Source organism: Limanda limanda, chromosome 17 (assembly GCF_963576545.1).
Source record: "Limanda limanda chromosome 17, fLimLim1.1, whole genome shotgun sequence".
NCBI lineage: Eukaryota > Metazoa > Chordata > Actinopteri > Pleuronectiformes > Pleuronectidae > Limanda > Limanda limanda.
Window position 1 is genome coordinate 6,592,229 of NC_083652.1, and position 20,461 is coordinate 6,612,689.

At 39.1% G+C, this 20,461-nt stretch overlaps 1 protein-coding gene across 1 annotated transcript in view; it reads left to right on the forward strand.

The window, feature by feature from the left end:
* The first annotated feature begins 3,645 nt into the window (after nucleotides 1–3,645).
* Nucleotides 3,646–20,461, forward strand: part of mybpc2a (myosin binding protein Ca) — a 40,402-nt gene continuing 23,586 nt past the window's right edge. Inside the window, exons 1-11 of the mRNA XM_061089828.1 lie at nucleotides 3,646–3,667; nucleotides 3,867–3,875; nucleotides 4,017–4,037; nucleotides 5,617–5,629; nucleotides 11,169–11,314; nucleotides 11,447–11,595; nucleotides 13,559–13,676; nucleotides 13,916–13,964; nucleotides 17,853–17,909; nucleotides 17,989–18,161; nucleotides 18,405–18,537. Of these exons, the coding sequence (XP_060945811.1) occupies nucleotides 3,646–3,667; nucleotides 3,867–3,875; nucleotides 4,017–4,037; nucleotides 5,617–5,629; nucleotides 11,169–11,314; nucleotides 11,447–11,595; nucleotides 13,559–13,676; nucleotides 13,916–13,964; nucleotides 17,853–17,909; nucleotides 17,989–18,161; nucleotides 18,405–18,537 (890 nt within the window). The remainder of the gene's footprint in view (nucleotides 3,668–3,866; nucleotides 3,876–4,016; nucleotides 4,038–5,616; nucleotides 5,630–11,168; nucleotides 11,315–11,446; nucleotides 11,596–13,558; nucleotides 13,677–13,915; nucleotides 13,965–17,852; nucleotides 17,910–17,988; nucleotides 18,162–18,404; nucleotides 18,538–20,461) is intronic.

A 20,461-nucleotide genomic window follows, 5' to 3' on the forward strand; every position in this document is an offset into this window, starting at 1 on the left:
GTTCACTTTTGGGGAGCTATAGAAATAATAAAATAAAATCATCCAACTTTAAATAAAATGTATGGTCATCATCAGAAACTACAGGTGTCGCTCAAACAACCAGGACTGAAGGTTGCCCACCTTAATTCAGTGCATAACTCAATTAAATGTCCATATTTAGTTTTCATCAATGGAAATGTCTTAACTACTTACAAACAACTATTTCATATGTATTTTATTATTGCATCACTTAACTTTTCATAGGCTCAAAATGTCCCTGGAAAACAACTGACATCATCAGACCGCAGCTGTACTTTATGTGTTGTGCAAGTTGCCAAATGTTAGCACGCTAAACAGAGATTGCGGACGTGGTTAACATTAAACCTGCTTAACAATAGCATGCTAGCAATGCCACTTGAGAGCATGTTAGCATGCTGGTGTTAGCATTTCGGTCTGAGAGTCCACTGTGTTGAAACACAGAAACAGGGCAGCTGGAAGGGCCTGAGACTCTTCACAGGCTTGTGGACTCTCCAAAGGTCAAACACCAGTCGCACTCATTTTTGAATGTCATTTACAACATATTAACCAAGGAGCACACATGCAAACTCTCTCTGAAGCAGCTAAGAAACAAGTGCTCTGTTCATAGCAAGATGGTGTTTTTCCCCCCTCCCTTATCTTCCTACCATTCCATCCTTTCTGGCTATTCAGAATCCATGTTGTTGTTTTTCAAACGCTTACCTCTCTTTGCCACATGGAGCTGCCAATATTTAAATGTGCCTTGAACAGCTTTAAATATTTTTTTTCCTGTGCGGTATATTTTGATGTTGCATAATCAAATGCACCCCCCCCCTCCCCCTCCAGTCATTTGCATAAAGTATTTCAGCAGGGACATACAGAAAAATTCTAAAGCGCTCGCCAGACACCCAACCTCACATTGTTAACATCCTCAATGGGAAGAAATAGGCAATACTGAGCAGTGAAAAGCTTATAAATTAGATATGAAAGGATGATCCTGATAACATGTATAAAATCCCTATGTAATCATCCCTTGAGGGGGTAGCAGTGACCTTGACGGGCTAAAAATTCTTTTGTGAAAACTCAATTTGCTGCACACACAATGTTGCTGGAAATAATAGAGGAAAATGCACAGTGTTTGCAGAGAATCTCGCTATCTTGCCTCTTTGCAGTCAGACAGCTCCTTGCCACAGGGTAAAACGGTATTATATGTAGTGTTTGTTACAGCCAGACTGTGTTTTTTCATCACGATAGTTTCACGTTATGATGTAAAGAGGGAGTTTGCCTGTTGGAATAAGAATTAGGCTATTTTTTTCTTACCATCTCTTGATATTAGCAAGTCTAATCTCCTCTGCTTCTTCAAGGTGTTTTTTTCCAATTCATCCCGTGGCTAAAATATTGTTTTATTCATATACTGTTTTGGAGAGTTTAGTTTTGAGACTGCAGGATTTTTGCATAATCCACAATGTGGCCTTCAATCTGAACCGTCGTTTAAATTGTCACAGCACTTTCTATACAACTCCTATAACGATTAAGATGTATCAATATCTTTCTCTCAAATATTGAACCAACCCTCTCATTTGAGATTCTTAAATTGATGTGCTGCCACTCTGACTGAGCATTCGTACAGTGGCAAATTAAACTTTTACATCTGAGAAAGATTTGTATATTTTTAGCCTGAAAACGCTCTGTCACCATCAAACAATGTCATGTCATACTCAACTCTTCCCTCGTACTCAGACAGGTTTCTATTAGCTTGATATTACAGTTGCAGGCTGATGAAAGGATGTGCTCGGTGAAAGAGAGCAAACTCTCCTCACACATTTATGTGAAATATAAAATTCAAAAATATCTCAAAATGAAGAAAAAAAACAGCTCGTCAGATGCATTTTTGAGAAACAAGACGGATCTTTGAGCAGACACATTTTATTCCACTTTGATGTAACGCTGAGGGGTTCAATAACATTTATTATCAGTCTTTCATGTGAAAATTTAGACTAGGAACCTGTAATATTCCTTTTGGATTAGCAAGACACCGATGGGACTGCTCCTCTAGCACACACTTCACGAATTTCAGGTTGTTTCTGGGGGAAAAAAAGGGTTATAATATTAATCACACATATCTGAAACAGCAGGGATCTGTTTCCATGGTGATTTTATGACATTTATTTCAAACCCCAGTCGTCTCTCAGGGTGATGATTGTTCCTCAGATACAAACCCTCCTCCTCTTTCTCTTATGTCATGATGAGTCAGAGATCAAATCCTGCTTGCAAACACCTTGACATCAAGGTAAAACAGCCGAGAGAGGAAAAGTGAGGACTGGAGGAACACATACAGTATGTAAACTGAAATTCACCGACTGATTTACAGAGGAGGGGCGTGGGATATATAGTTGCTTCAGCAGGAATCTAAAGAAAGTTTTTACTGCCTGGTGCGTCACGGACCCCCTCCTGGACTGAGGTGCTGAGAGAGGCATTAACAGATTGCTGCCTGAAAAAAACCCATATCCAAAATAGAAGTGTTGCCCCCCCCCGTCACCAGTATTCCAGACATAGAGTGCCAGCCTTGAGTACAAGCGGAGTGCCAAGGCCGAGCCTTGATATCTTAGACCCACTGTTAAGTGGACTCATGGGACACTTGCTCTGCAGGGTCAGTTGTGGCTTGTTGTTGGTGGTTTGGAGAGACAGAAGCTGTCAAGATGTCGTCATCGTTCATCTCGGGCTCAGCGTTTTAATTTCCATTACTGTCTTAGCTGTAACTCTGGCAAAGTGAAACCTATTTTTAAAAGCATTTAAACAGGGGTCGTGATGAGGGAACAGACCTGTGAAATTAATGAAATTGATGGTTAAGATATGAATGCTGCCAAAGTTGAATTATTACTGTGCAGCCAGGCGCTTTAGTTTGTCTTGCAGACAGAAACATGCCTAATCTGCCATCTCATTAGACACCCTTGAGCTTTTAAAGTAACCTAGATCTGGGATCCTGCAACTTTGATGTACTTATCCTATCAGAAGCATTTTTGTCTTAAGGCCGCCACTTTCAGAATTTTTAAGCCCAATTATTCCTCATGATCTGTGAAACAACTTATTATATTTATCTCAGCCTCACTGGTTCTGTAAACCATCTGAATAATGCACTATTCCCCTGCTGAAATCCAACATTCTCTCCTTTGCCTGAGGCAAACCCTACAGAAATCAAGAAGCTGTGCACAAAGCAAGGTTGCATGACTGTAGCTTCCATGTGCGGGTGCTTGTGAGTGTGTGTTTATGTAATTCAAATTAAACTGTTTGTTCTAAAGTGCATTATTTCCACTGCTTTGTGAAGGTGTGGGATTTAGAAACGCTTAGTGGTTGTGTGTTCACAGTATAGAGGAGAATGCACACATGTAAAATAGCTTGATACCTTAAAAAAGCATTGTAGAAGGATTCAGTGACGAACAAGTGCCCCCAGATATGTGTCGAAATTACCATGATTTTACTTCTCCTGAGGATTCAGATCACAAGCTGCCGCTCTTTAAACAGTTTAGAGTCCCCACTCTTGAAACTGTGACTTTCTTAACACTATGCTGCTGGTGTTGCATGATATGAAATAATGAGAATGTACAAATTAATTTACATAATTGTTGTTTAATTGCAGAAGCCAACGGCGATATGGCTCCAGCAGCCCCTGCTGGTAAGTGCCTTGATGACATCTAATCTAAGGCCACAAGCTGTGCTTCAAAAATCCAATTTATTTTTGAGTTAGACGTCCACTAATCAGCAATTATACAGTTAAACTATAATAACCACAGCAATACAAATGTTTGAATAAAAGCTTCCCATAAAGGGTGTTTAATTTGCTGATACATTTTTCTTGTTTCTGTCATTTTCAGAAACGAAGGGTAAGAAAAACACACTTCAATCAGTCTCTGTGTTTGTGTGTGTGTGTGTGTCCCATTGATGTTACTGTCTGTACGTCACCATCATCTTCATCATCATCCTCATCATCTTGTGCAAAATAATGTGTCTTTCCCCTTATCCAGAGAATCCAGCAGAGGAGGAGGGTAAGATGTAGAGAGTGAAACAAACACAGAAGCAGTGAACTTCTGTGGTGATGGAACTGTGTGTGGAGATGCATGATCCCACCTGTGTCACTGCCGCACACACACACACACACGTTTTTTTTGTTCTTTTATTGGCATCGAGAACATGTTATAGGTTTATTTTAAGCACCAGAGATGATAATTAAATTAAGCGCTAGGAGCCAAATAGAAGGTGTTTAATTTATGGGTAAGCACCGGGGTGTAGGAACACATATCATACGTGTGTATTTGACTTTGAAGTAAGAGCAGATCGGGTGCCATCAAATCTGTGAATGCATACTGTAACACAAATTAATCTTTTTGTACTTCAGCTCCTTAAAAATGACGAGAGCTGAGGGTTTTGTCCGGTGAATCCCTTTCTTTACAAAACAAGAGTTGTTTATCACTTTGAGACAAGGTAATCGATTTACAGAGTACGTTTTACTCATCTTATCATTTGACCATTAAACTCACACCAGATTGCACACACTCAGATTTTTTTCATCAAGATCCATTATTTATTTTCTGAGAAATCAACAAATAATGCTCACCATGTTAAAGAAATCCGCACCAAAATTGTAAGAGTTCATTCTTGACCCTTTACCACATCAGTGATAATCTGTACATCTGTATATTTGGTTAAATCTTGAACTTATAAACAAACCAACAAGCGGAAGGTTATTTGAGAAAAAGTTGAAGTAAATAAAATGACTATTAAAAGTAAATGCATTCAAACCCTAATGTTAGTAATAATGCAGAAATAGTTGCTATGAATGTATAAAAGGTAAAGTCACAGGCAGGAGAATGATCCCTGTCAGTGTGATGTTATATCATTGACTTATTACCGATGCATGTGTTTGCAGCATGAAGCAGCAGCAGCAGCATTTCTGCCGACTAAAGACAAGACAGTTAACTTCTAATCAGTTTGTCGATGAGGTTCAGTGTGTTACTCAACCTGGTGAAGGTTCGGAAATTATGCGGTTTTGTGAATGTGAGGGAGAGGTCTGAGACAGAGTGAGGACGGCACATTTTCTCTCTCATTTCAGTTTCCACTGTGCCTGAAAAATATTGACCTTTCATGTCCCGATCCATAGTTGAGGGTAATGCATTCAGCTAAATGTTTGAAAGGATGCTGCGTGGGTTTAGCATCCCACAGCAGAGTATAGCTCCGTGATATGTGAGCCATGTACATACATCGCACATGTATGGATGAGGCAGAATCACGTACCGCACTGCAATGCTGCATGTTTTCAATTTGTCAGGCATTAAAATACAACATATTAACGTTTATGTAGATTTCTTCTGCCAGAAGCTTGTTAAAGTTATAGGCAACGAGTCCCCTGTGAATTTATTTTGTTGTACATTAATGTGCAAAGTGTATTTGTTGGAATAAATCAGTTCATAGTTTGGAGCAACTGCGTGAGCAAGAAAGTTGTACACGTGTTTCTGTGTGTGTGTGTGTGTGTGTGTGTGTGTGTGTGTCGCTGTCAGTAATTTTTGTGGAATTATTGCATAAACTTTATGTGGCTCACTGATTAAATGTGTGCGTGTGTATCTGCAGGTGCAATTAGGAGGTAGAGCAGTGAGTTATACCAAAGCTGAAACTCAAGTTGTCTTTGAAGGGGAAAAGTGGCAAAAGCACAGAAACGCCCCCCCACCTCACGGAAATTTATGATGGACCAAGTATCAAGGACAAAAACAAAAAGCCAACACCTGACCTGAAAAAACATGGCCGACAAGATATTAGTTCGTCACAGCTCATCTCATGTTTCAATGACGACCTAATCAGGCACTTTGCCAACATTTGTAAATCCTCATATAAAAGTGCCTGTTGTGTTTCAATAACTTCACTTTCTTCAGGGAGAGTCAAGAGCACGTTTGTGTGAAAGACACCTAACATGGTGGGGGGAGCATATTGAGAAAATTGAGGAAAACTAATTCTGAGACTTCTTGAAAAAGGCCACAATATTATGAGATTATTGACATGATTAAGAAGAAAGTAAAAATAGGTTTTATTAATGTAAAATTACAACTTATGAAATCAATACAATTTGTTTTTCACTTATTATTATTTTATTTTATTCTTGTAATATTACAAAAGTTATTCCTGAAAAGTGGATGGCCTGAATGCTGCTTTGTAACATTGCGTTGTTACTTCCAAGAAAGTATCTATTTTGAGAGAAAAATGTACCTGAAAATCTGTGCACCAGTCTCAAAAGTAACATTGCTTATTCAATTTTCTTACAACACACATCATTTAGACTGATTTTATTGTTAAAATTTCTTTTATATATTTTTTTAATTGCTGCTGTTTCCCTTTCACATTACATCACTTTCAATGGGGTAGATGCAGTTGGTTGTAGAGAGTGAGCGCTGCCCTGTGGCTTAACCGTTTTGTCAGTGTGTGTATGTGTGTGTGTGTACGTGTGTGTGTGTGTGTGTGTGTGTGTGTGTGTGTGTGTGTGTGTGTGTATGTGTGTGTGTGTGTGTGTGTGTGTATGCGTGTGTGGGTGTGTGTGTGCGGGTATGTGCTCATTGTAGCTTTACTCATCTGTTAAACTAACCTGCATCGATTTATCTCTAAAAGGATCAATATACCTCACAGAGCAAGTGCTGGTTCATGAAGCTGAGTGTTATTCTGTCATACATGAGTGTGTGTTTATGTGCCGTGTGTACACATGAACGCTTGTGTATCAAATGCATGCAGAACATTAAACTCATGTTGTCCAGTCTATCTGCTTAACCTGTGCTTAGTCTTCATTAGCAGAGGCCCAGGCTGCTGTAGGTGAGGGCTTTGCTTTGTCAGTAGAGTGTTTGTACTGTGTGTGTGTGTGTGTGTGTGTGTGTGTGTGTGTGTGTGTGTGTGTGTGTGTATGTGTGTGTATGTGTACATGAGAGAGAGAGTGTGTCTGTGTATGAAGATATTGCAGTTGTACATATAATTGGACTTAAACACTGTCTTTAATCAAATCTTTGTTTAACAGCTTTTTCATTCATAATACAACACACACACACACACACACACACACACACACACACACACACACACACACACACACACACACTAACACACACACACACACACAGGAAACCACAGAACTACTATGGGAAGAGTTTTAACCCTCCATTGACTGATTTCCATATGCCGACTTTCTTTTCATTCAGAGAACAATGACCCTAGGGATGGTAAGAAAAAGACATAAATCATTATTTCCCAGCCTGCTTGTGCTTTCCATTTTTCTGCCTGCAACTCATGTGTTTGGGCATCTGATGGTCTGAAACTCTTCCTTCCTGAAGCCTGGGATTGCTCTGGTGACGGCCAGTACTTAGATCATCTTCTACTGCGCTGATTTAGTAATTATGAGGATAATCATATTTGCAGGGACATTGATTTCTGGACATCGAGAGCATAAATAACCACAAAATTAACTTTATTTTGGTAACAAACAAATGTGACAGAGTGCATTGCAGCAAATAGATGAAGGGAAGTAGAAGAAAAGGATGAAGGCAACACAAACACACAACTTAAAAGCAACTCAAGTCAAAGTCAAATGAACTGTCACATGAAACAAGTCGACAGTAACATAAATACATAAAATACAAATATAACACACAACAGAGTAGCCTGTGACAGCGACTTGCAATTAAAAATAAAGCTTTCAAAGCGATTAAAAGTAAAGTGATTTAATTGGTTTCACCAAAGCATCCAAGGGTACGTTTGAGTGTTTTAAATGGGAAATGAACTGATGACGTCTGGTTTATGAAAAAAAGGAGATATATCCTGACTTGTGTAGGGTATATATCATGTTTGTGTTGTGTGGATTGAGCCTGACTGACTGTCAATCAGCCAATACGACACTTTTCACATACATATTGGTGTCTGCATTGGATTTTTCTGTTATCAAAAAATATTTTTTAAAGAATTAACAATGCAGAAAAAAGGTGCATTCAGGCATAAAATGTATTAATGTTGTGATATATAAATATATCGGCTGATATATTGGTGTCTGAATTTGACTGGGAATCTATATTGGCTGTGCTCAACATGTGGATTTACTACATCATCTTACTGCTGGAGAATATAGCAGCTCAGTGTAAGACTGCAGATTTTTTCATTCATCATTTATAACCTAACGTGATTGAGGGAATTTGAGACCCAGTGTTTCCTATCTTCTGGTGCTCTGATGATAAATTGATGATATACTGAATAAGTAATAACTGTGAAATTATATTACTATACATTCTATGTATAGGACTATCATTTATGGATGGAATGGGTAGATGTTACTATTTCAATACCGCAATACCCAGCGTGGGGGTTAAGTATTAAATTACCTGGTATTTAACAGATTTTCTGAGTCCATGAATTTCTGATCTTTTCCTAATAATTTCCTAGAAGCAGCTGTGTAATTTGGATTTAATTATAAGTCAAATACAGCGTTTAAACAGTAACCAGACAAATAATCAATTTCAATTACATGCTGAGTTAGTGCATCCAAGATTGTTTTAGTCAGTAAACATGCAATTCGTGCATGTACATTTCATATGTAGCTCTACGTGAAGAAAAAGAAGATAATGTTTTTTGGGGAGCATAAATGTTCTTGAAAATTTCCCCTCAAATCAGCGACTGCTTTTAAACTAGCTAAAAGTAATTTTAAATGATTTTTCTGGTCAGATAACCCTTTCAGCGGCTGGTGACACGCACCATACCTGTCATGTATAAAGTGATGGTGCTGTGGTTATGATCAGTCAGTAGATGATAAGTTTAGGCCCCAAACTGGGCAAGGGGAAGAAGCAGCTGTGTAATTTGGATTTACACAGCTGCTTCTGTGTAAATCCAGAATCCAAAATAAGTTGGTTAAATAAACCTTAACCAACTTATTTTGACCCATGATTTGGGTCAAAATAAGTTGGTTAAGGTTTGGATTAAACATTGTGGTTAGGATTTGAATGACCATCTCATTCAGGTTAGGATTTGAATGACCATCTCATTCAGGTTAGGACCTTCATCATTATATAATCATAATCATTTAACCTGACTTTTCCACATGCTGTAGGAGGGTTTCGTCTCTTGAACATAGACAGTATGTTGTTCTTGGGCATTTGCTTTTGCTGCACTGAGGAAGTCAAATTCCAATTAACTCCAAACTTGGTCTCTGTTTTCCGCAAAAATAGAATTACTTCTGAAAGTTTCTTGAATGGATCACTATATTTTGGGAAATTAATGATCCCATAAAAATAAAGCTTTCCCACTTAGTTTTTTTTGTGGGTTGTTACAAATCACCCGAAATATGAATAACGTTTGCACAGGGTTTCAGTCAATTAGTCTGGGTGGGCTTGTCCAAAAAAGCCAAACGTTCCCAGAGCCAAGGACAGCGGAGTTAAATTCACTTAGCAACCCTCAGCCAGAACACAGCCAGTGTCCAATGTGACATAAATAAATAAGAGTGCAAACATTCAAAAGTGCCCCCCGGATACCATTCCATGATCAGCTTCACCCACTTAGCATTCTAACTGAAACCTTTTAAATCATCCTGAACATCTGAACTTGGATCTGTCCTCAGGGGCACTTTTGATTAAAAGATCAAATTAACTGAGCCCATAAAAGCAGAGAGAGAGAGAGAGAGAGAGAGGAAGAGGCGCAGACAGTGTGGCTCTCTGAATTTATGGAGGTGCATGACCTTATTTGACATGTGACCCTGGATCCATTCTCTCAGAAACTGTGCGTGTCCAATGGATGTCCACCCGGGGTGCTACTCACTCTACTTGATTGGTGGTTCAATGTGGCATTATTTTGTACCTATTGCTTGAGTATAAACACTTTGTTATGAAACTCTATGTATAAAAGAAACAAGAGAAAACAGAAAGACTGCAAACCTCCGCCACGGCCCAACAGTCCCCTTGTGAAACCACATTTAAATTCACTGTATCTGGATTTTTATTTTATGAACACAGTCATAGATATCAGGCCCTTAAATATGCCAGACTTTTTTTCATCCAGATACATTTATTATTTTTGGAGAAATCAATGAATCAACAAAAAAAATCTGAATCCGCACCCTGATCCCGATCCGCACAAACATTCAAAGAGTGGAAGGCCGTGCTGTAGTTTTAGCATAAATCCTTCAAACTCATAATCTCCTTGGCGGAGGTAAAAATTCATGTAAGTTACAAACTCGTGAATTCAGCGCAGACTAAGTGATATCTGAACACAATGTTTGAAGATGTTTCCAATTAACAGTTGTGTGGTTTCTTTTTGGTAAAAGGAAAAAACAGGATTTGTTAATTGGAGTTGGAGGAGTGTTTTTTGGAGTGTGAGAGCACGTTGATGGAACGTGTGAGTGTTCCTCACCTCAAGTCAAGACCATCATTGGGCCAATTAATGTTTAACAGCGCAGCACAGTTACTGCACAGACTGACGTGTTCCCCCGCTCTCTCTCTCTGTCTTTCTTTTTTTCCCCCTTGCGATGCAGAGTTGCCTCCTGATGGTAAGAGAAATTGATACGTTAGCGTTTTGTCTGTAAAGCATCTCAACTGACAAGCAAACACCTTACAGAGGTTTCATCAATTTACTTGCAACAGAAACAAGTGAACGGATAAAAGAGCTGCTCGTTTTTTTTCATCGTCAAGATAAGAGTGTACAGCTTCAGCGTATTCTGTCAGGGTGGCAGCAGATTGCCGAGTCATCTCTAATGTGATGTCTTCAGAGGTGATCTGAGGAGTTTCTTTATTCCCTGGGGCCAGTCTGTTCCAGCGGCTTCCTTAGTCGCCTATCACACGTCAGATGGTCCCAAATGGTTTATACAATGAAACAGCAAAGGCCTTACGTAGACACGCTGTATGGTTGTGCCTCATGGAAAGACTGTTGCTCAGTTTCATTGTTAAATAACTATGCAAAATAAATAGATCCCTGTGCTCAGAGGGTAGGATTTAGTGATTTAAGACTTCTCGTTTTCAAATAACACTTTTTCCCTAACGATCAGCAAGTGTCTATTTTAAATGTTAAAGCACCAGGGTTGAGAAAACTGCTGATTTGGTGGTTTGCTTGATCGCCTCGTCTTCTGTTGTATTTTTCAATCTGTTTGTCGTGTCTTTATCTTGGTGTTGAACCAGATTGTGTTTTTCTTGCTTTAATTTGTCCCCTGTAATCCCTCCATATAACACACATGTTACAGAGCTTGTACCGGGGGAGGAACCTCAGACGGGCGAGCAGACCGGCTTGTTTGTGTTGAAGCCGGAGACCATCACGGCAACAAAAGGTGATCTGCCGTAAAAATCCTGAATTATTTCCAAAATGAAGGGAGTGGCTGACTTCAGGCCAAATAGTAGCTGGAATTAAGACAGTTAATCAATTTTAATTAATCGCTGCATTTCATTACTGTTCTTGGCAGGCAAGGACATCACGTTTGTTGCTAAAGTGGACTCCACCAAATTAACAAGGAAGCCGACGATGAAATGGCTGAAGGGGAAGTGGCTCGACCTTGGTAGCAAAGCTGGAAAGCACCTGAAGTTTAAAGAGACTTATGACAGGAACACCAAGGTGGGCATGTTCGCACTGAATGTGTGTCTGTGCATTCACTGCTACACGTAGATGTAAGGCTGTGCGAGCTGTGTGGCTTTGTGGATGGCAATGTGTGTGCAGATCAGTTGGTCCACCACTGGGTCCAGACAACAGACTGCATTTAAAGATGGACAATATGAAAGCTCTAATACACGAGTGAGGCAGAAAATATCTTGCGGGCTAGCTGCAGTGTTCGCCTCCTCCATGTTAGCAGATAAGATGGGATATGACATTTAAAAAAAATCACACAGTGTTTTTGTATCACACTGATGTATGTTCAACTGTTTGGTTTAAAGATGAACAACAGCTAAAGACGGCAGCACCTGTATCTGAACAGTAAGAGGAAGTAGAGACATGTTGTCCATCTTTGTAAACTGATACACTTTGTTGGTACAGCAAGAAAAAATACATTTAATGAATTGTCATGAACCTTTGTCCTATAAGGATGTCACCCTAGAGCAAGAAAAGGACCCAGATGCAAACTTCACCTGTAGAGAGATCCTAAAAACAGTCTAAATAGAGAGTCAGTCCAGACAAGCAGAGGTATCCGAAACAAAAGGGGTAAAAAGGCGAGATCAAAAAACAACAGTGGGTCATAACCTTACTCAGGATAACACAGAGAAACTGCTGTGTCGCTGACAGAGAAGTGACGCGGCGAGAAGAGAAGAGAAACACAGAGTAAACTAGATAGAGGTGAAACTAATGGAGGTGGGCAGGTAATCAATAAAGGGTGGGAATGCAACGACAGGTAGTGAAGTTCACTGAAATGAAACACGGAAAGTAACAAAATAAAACAGGAACAAACTGTAAATGTACAAAAACAGAAAAGAAAACACAACTTAACTCGGACTCGACAGGATGAATCTTACCGACCTTTTTCTGACATCACCTAAAGGTCAAGGATTTGCACATCCTCAGGGAAATGGTTTTAAAGTTTGTTAAATAATCAGGAAAATTTGATGGTTTCCCAGTTAGCATGCTGAAATTAGAATTATGAGCCATTGTGCTGCAGCCTCATAGAGCAGTAATTATGGCTTTAGGCTATTCATCTTTTTGTTTTGGGATTTCTTTAACTGAAGCTGAAATTCTTCGGCTCAACAGTGTATTCATCTCTGCAGTTTTTTCAACAACGCAAATGCCAAGTATTATTGTTTGAAATACAAAAAGGTTTCTGAAACCACATTGCCACAAATGCAGAGTTCCTCGTCAAAGCCAAAAGGATATTCTAATATTGCATTCATGTATGCTTGTGCAGAATTTCTTCAAAATGAGAAGAGAAAATGGGAATCGATAAACAAGGACTTTCCCAGACAGCTAATATAGTGTAATTGAACAACTGTACAGCTAATGAATCTCACAAACAAAATAATTGATTTTACTATGGCACTAAGAACCATCTAGATTTTGTAATTATATTAGTCAATATTTGTATATAGAACCTCAAACTAAATATAAGAATACAAAAACAGTAGGATTTTATTAACCATTTTCCTGTCCACCACAAGAGCTGCTTAACATACAATAACATACACTTTATCACACTTAAACAAAAAGATACTCCCCCTCCAACCATCTTGTATTTATAAACACACACGTTAAAAGATTTGCTGAATTGTAAAAAAGTACATTCATAAAGATGCAGATGCCTATTTTCTTGTTTTTGCATTGAATTTCGAGAAGAATGGTCGAAAGTAAAATGGAGGGAATGATGAATACATAATCAAACAAGCTGCAACGACCGTCCTGCTGACTGAGCCATGTTGGAAGAATGGCCAAAGTTGCTCCTATGCCTTAATCAGCAAAACATTATCAGTCAATCTGTGTTGCCTTTATAAAACTGCACATGTTTGTGAGCACGTACCGCATATCTCTCCATGTACTGTATGAGAGTGTGTGTGTGTATGGGTGTTGATGGAATAACATCCTATTCTCTTTCCGTCAGATCTACACTTACGAAATGAGCATCATCAAAATCGTGGATGGAGACGCAGGTGGCTACCGCTGCGAGGTCGGCGCCAAAGACAAGTGCGACGTCTGCTACTTCGACATCGCCGTGCAGGGTAGGTCCTGAGACAGACACTTAATCCCATCGTTGTCATCTTCCATTCAGCATTTCCGCCATTACTACGTAACTTGCGTTGTCAGCCAAGAAGTCAGTGAGTGCGATACACATTAGGTCCTATCATTTAGTGGCCTAGCCAGGTCGTCAGTCCATTATTCCCTTGCTGCTCAAGCCTGCTGTGTAATGAATTAACCTAGCCGCATTCTCACCAGCCTTTGTCCTTCTGTGTGGTTTCAGCTGCACAAGAGGAGCAGCAGGACAACATCTTGGAGTCGTTTAAGCGATCGTGAGTGTCAGTGCTGGCGAGGGCCAACTCCACATGTCACCCGTCACACTGTCTCCCTTATGCTCCTCTGTAGATCGCTGCCTCTGGGCATCTGTCAGTCTCAACGAGTCTCTGCGCATGTGTTTGTCTATCCCTCAGTTGTAGCTGACTTTGTACGAGTCAGACTGTCTGCCATCTTTCTCTGTCTGTCACGTCTGGGTGCGTCTCCCGCCTTGCTGGTTTGCTTCACCTGGAGTCCCTCATGGTTTATGTCTGGTGTATTTCATCACATCTTGGCGACAGTCTCTGAAGGGACTTTTTTTTTTTTTTATATGTATCTGTTTCACTCTGTTTCAGTCTATTTCTGTCTCTGCTTCTCCCTGTGCAAAAGTGTCTCTATATGTTTCCTGGGACTGTGTAGCTTTTTATTTTTTTTTATTTTGAAACATATATTTATTGGTTTTATACTGTTTTATACATTTACATCAATTTACATACATACATGAACCTTCCCCAACCTGAACATATGGCAGTATCAAATGTCAGTAAATAATACAAATATCACAAAAATGGCTAAATTATGATTAAAACATCAATTCAAGGACAAAGAATTACAATGAAAATACTTATTTAGTTTAAACTAAATTAAAACAAAATTAAATATAAATATATATATATATATATATATAAGTAAAATAAAATATAGTCACAAACTTGGAACAGAGCACAGCGCACATTCCTCACACCAGATTAGTCACTTCACATTTCCAATGCCTCTTCAATGTCACCATTCTTAAGTCCAAAAACATCTCCCAGATACAGTAAATTTGAGAAGCTTTCTTCCTAACTACATATGTTACTGTGTAGCTTTTTAATTAGTTTTTTTATTTTAGCTGTTATGTACTGTACCGTGTGCTGTGTGATCGTAAATCAGCCGACAGCTTCGCACTGACAGCTCGAGTCTCCATATTTGTAATTTGTGTTTAAAAATATTATTTCCTTTCCTCATTAGAGCTTGATCATATGGGCACAGGTAAGATGAGAAAAAAACAATATGCAACAAGACAGCATCATATTGTGCTTTGGACAGGATGTCAGTGTGCGTATGTGCAGAGTGCTGGTATGAGGGAGAGAGGGAGAGAGATGAGGTCGGTGTGATAAATGAAAAGTGAAAAGTTGGTTAAAACTCCAATATGTTGCTGGAGAGAGAACTGATGAGTGTGTTAAACACCTCTTATGTGGAGGTCATGCAGCTCAGTCTCCATATGGTAAGTATGAAGGTTCTTTTTTCCAATTTGGAAATAAATCCAACATCTTTGTGTTTATTCTAAAATGTATTATAGCAGTATAACCAAATACATGTGGTCTGACACCATTCTTTACGACAGTGATTCCTAACAGGGGCTACTTGTACCCCACACACCGTATATATGTAGTTGCCAGGGGGTGTGTGGATAGATCGTGAATAATTTGACAAAGTAGAAATATTCTATGTAAAAGATATACTCGTATTGAATTAGATGTAACACTATCTGTTGCGATTAAGAGAAATGTAGCAAGTAATCAGACTAAATCTAAATGTTAAGGACATAAAAAAAAGTTTGAAATATATCATTAAATTAACAGATGAATTGTTAAAAGCATAGGATGATTAAAGGTTTCCATAGCTAAAAGTAATGGATACATATTTAAAAGAGACGTAAAGGGTTGATGCTTAATATATATAGCTAAAATGGTATAGAAATCTAAGATAATGGATATATTGGATCTTTTTTTGTTTGAGCGTGTGAAATGTAACAGACAGCTAAAGGTAATAGGGTCGAACTTGTTAGCTAAAAGTAACAGCAGAATAGGTTAGCAAAAAACAGAGAGTAAATAATTGACGCATATCATGTATAAATTATTGAATGCTAACGTAAAGGATACATTATTGAAATGAAGAAGTACTGGGTAATCTGTCAAAAAATCTAAATTTAACACATACATGGGTGAAGGACATAAAAGGTAGTTAAAGGTAATATGTTCAGAGTAATTAGGTCAGTAAGTAAAGTAACAGCAAAAGAAGTTGGGTAAAAAGGGCAACATAGAAGTAAAAGATAGATTCAATAGTTAAAAGTAATGATTGAAGAAAAACAAGAGTAAATGTAGGGTTAAATCAATGTTGAATAAGTGATTGAAATAGACAACAAAAGTATGGATCTGTGATTGTGATGGTTCATTGGAAGGGCTGGATCAGACAGGTTGGGAACCACTGCTTTATACATACAGCTTATTCACTCATTATTCATCTGAGGTCTTTCAAATCCAGCCTTTAATGTATATGTCTCATGTCTGAAATAGCCCAAGCTCTCCGTCTCATGCCTGGGGCATATTGGGCTATTTTCTCCTCTTCTTGTTGTTGTTTCTCTGACTGGTTGTGGTGGAAAAGGCTTCAAAGGGAAATAGAAAATATTCTGTGGACTACATAGCATTCTTTGGCACTCGTCTGTTCATTTCTCCCAAAGTGTTTAGAGCTGTGTTTTTGAAAAAGTATGCATTGAGTTGTGAGTATGCTTGCAGGCTTGTTAAAGAACATGCAGGATTTAAACTTTAACAGTCTTACGCACGGATAAATGCCAAAAAAAAGGAAACACAAAGTGGTAATCATGTGGGAGCCATTGTGTAGACAACTACTGGAGTCAGCAAAGGCTGCAGTCAATACACTCAACCATTTGATGAAGTGAACCATGTGAGCGAGAGCATTATCTCCCTGGGAATGTTTACTTCAATCTGCATGGCAAGGATAACATGGAGGGATGTTATCCTTGGGTGAACCCTTCTACCATAGAACAAACATGATCACTCAGAAATGGCTTTGAATTTAATGGCATTTATCCTGCTCTCTCCGAGGGGTTCAATGAGCCTCAACCAGGCAGGGGAAATACATTCTATACTGTAAAGGCGCTGCCAAGCCTGTTCACAGTGGAAATCAACAATCACTCGAGCCTGTAGACCTTTATTGGTGTGTGCCACATATAGTAGTTGTCACCTTGATGAGTACGAGAGGATGACTGATGACGTAAATTTTCCCCCATCAGTTGCAAACGTGCATGTGAGGGAAACGTCTTATGCAGAGAAACTCAACTGTATCCCCTCCCCACCCGTCTGTTAAGTTCTTCTCTTGTTATTCAGCATGTAACTGTAATCTTTTCCCTTTAATCAATGGGGGGTCCTTCCCATGCACTGATGCACATATAACATCACCTTGGGCGACATCTGTGCTAACACACTTCCCACTTCAGCCATCTTTAAAAAAATTGCAGAGTCAGATTGCATTTCACTCACAAAGAGTCACTGAGATCTTTTGGATTTGAACCATAGCAGCCAAAACACAGGGGTGCCACAGTACGTCTGAGGATTTTTATACACAATGCTAATCATAACGAAATGTTACTTTCCTATACACACGCTTTCATGAGGAAGTGTTTTTTTTAAATGTCCTGTATCTCTCATATTTAAGTTTCTGTTCAAACATGTTTCTTATGGCTTATTTCTGTTATGTCTGTTGCTTACGTGTTGCTTTTCTGTTGGGATCTCTGTCACTTGAATTTAGGGCATGATGGTAACTTCATCAAATGCTGTGCTCTGTGTTCTCACACATGCTATTTTTGCATCTATCTGAAATAGATGATGAAAAAGGGGTAGGCATTAACAATAGGCACTGATTCTTGAGAAGACAACTGTGTGCTCTTGTATCTGCTCATGTTGCTTTTGTTGGTGTTATAATTGTGTATTGTAATTTCTGTGCCTATTGATAGGTATGTGGAATCAAATGGAAATCGTTACTGGAAGTACATTATCAATGCTGCTTTATTACTCCCTATAAAAATACCATGCTAATCTCCCAAATCATTCTTTTTTTAACTCCAGTGGAAATGCAGATGAGGATGCTGGTGATCTTGACTTCAGTGCGTTGCTCAAGAAAAGGTAAAGTCATTAACTTTTTCCGAGAGGCATCTTTTATCCTGAACTGTCTTATTAAATGGGATTTCATTCACATTATCAGGAAGGAGAAAGATCAGGGGCCCAAAGAGGAAGTGGATGTTTGGGAAATCCTAAAGGACGCCAAGCCCTGTGACTACGAGAAGATTGCCTTTCAGTACGGCATCACAGACCTGAGGGGCATGCTGAGCAGGCTGAAGAAAATGAAGAAGGCGGTGGAGCCCAAGAAGAGTGACGGTGAGGATTGAGGGAAGAGACAAGAGAGGGGTTATGAGGCAAAAGCAGACTGTGTACTAGGAGTGAGGCGGCAGACATGAAAGGAAAGCTCTCAGTGTTTAAAGGCCTCGGGGGACAAGTTTTATAGCTGGGACGACAGGTGGAATGTGTGCTTGCATATGCTCGCTGCTGGGTTGGCACTTACGGATTATTTGGCTATAAAAGCAGTGGTTGAACTACACTAACTTGATACTTTACTGTCAGCTTTCATCAGGAAGCTGGAACCAGCCTACTCAGTGCTCAAGGGCAAGAGGATCCAGATCAGTGTGGACCTGGCTGACCCCAACGCTTCAGTCAAGTGGCTGAAAAATGGAACGGAAATCAAGCCATCAGCCAAGTGAGCCAATTACTACTGTTTGGGAGGTGTATATGTAGTGTGTATGTGGAATGTGTTTGTGTAGTGGACCATGATGGTACGGAAGTATGTGGGCATGTTCTATTTAACAAGCAGCCTCAGTGATTGGGTACATGGTTGCAGACTGACAGCCAACTGTCCAAATCCAGCGTTTCACGAACTTAACTCCCTGATAGCCTTAATATAAATCTAAACCACTTAATGCACAGTATAAAAAATCAAGACAATGATATAAAAGTTCCTGTCCATGAATAATGATGACTTTGTGAACATGGAAATAAATGACTAGTTCATCCATCTATTCAACTAAACGCTCTCCTCTAAAGTGTCTTTCCTCCAACTTTCTAGTCATGATCTTTGCCATCTTAAAACTACAATCCTTCAGTCTGGTCCGTTCCTCAGACATGGCTGGAAGTAACTGTGTCCAATTAGCTCACTCATTGGCTTAATTTTTCTGTCGAGCTGTGATCTGCAAAAGTCTAGGACTTGTGGTAAAGCGTGTTCCTTTAAAAAATAAAACACAACAAAAACAACTTTCCTAAACTTAACTGTTTAACTGTGTATCAGTTATACATTATTTCCAAATGTAATTGCTAAATGATAACGCTAACACAGGCTAATGGCTAACCATGCTTGACATTGATAATTTAGCAAGTTAGCTTCATGATTTGATTATGTAGCTAATGTTATACCGAAAAATGCAACTAGTCATTTGTTGGACTATAAGTTGTATTAGAGAAAAACGTATGTGTCAATATGCCATGAAACTTTACAGTGACTTAACAGTGCTGTGTAAATGGTTTATTAAAGCTCTGACTTTGGTATATGACAAACGGGAGATATATATGTTAGAGCGTCTTTAGCTTGCTGAGCTCTTACCAGAGTCTGTGTCATCCGCCTCTTTGCTCTTTCCCCCTCCTCCTTCAAAGGCAACCATTGGTGTTTTATTGAAGAGAGTACAGCTGTCGCAATTGGCATTTTTTTCAGTGACTCCGCCATCTGCCATTTTGAGGCGCTTCATGCTGTTCATTGAAGTGAGGCAGGCCTCTTCCTGTTTTGATTAAGACAGTTACTATGGCAGAGGGGTCTTTTCTTGCCCTGAATGGAGCCTCAAAGGAGGAGCTTCCAGGCTTTGCACTGCGACCATCCAGCTCTAACTAATCAAATGTTCTAGGTTACAGACAGAGACAGTGGTTTAATGATTTCAATTCCCTAAAATGAGCATAGAGACAGAATTATACAATCCTGGTCTTTGTAGTTTAATTTCAAACAGAAAACTTTGGGATACGTGTTTGTTTAAGACAATAAAATACGTATGAATATGGTCCAAAAATACTTTCTATACACTTTAGATCTACTGTTTTGTTATTAATACTGAAGCTCACCTTAGACCGATGTAACTTTTGAGGAGTGTCCCATTCTAATAAGTCGGTTTCCAATGCAATTTCTCCCATTTTACTTATACTGATAAAAAAAACTATTCCATTGACAATTCTTCTACTGGTAATTTCTACCCAGTAGTTGAGTTAAACTGCCTTGTGGATGAAGTAGGTGCCAAAATTGTTACATTCGTAAATGTCTGTTTAGTAAAAAGAAGATGCACATGCATGCACAAACGTGGATGCTCTGACTTACGACAGTCTTTTACAGGGTCTAAGCTAGAGTGGCACTTAAATGTCTACCTCTACTAAGGCCGAACAATCTCCATCCGCACCAAATTGCTCACACGCTTAAATCAGTTTAGTCAATTTGCATAAACCTTCCGACAAATAAACCAACAAACAGACATGGGTGAAAATATATCATCCTTTTACAAAACAACTCAACTGTAGCTCAGCCTTAAAGCAGTTAACATTAAGTTTCATACAATTGTGTTCTCTGATATGAAAGCTTGTAAAGAGCGTAA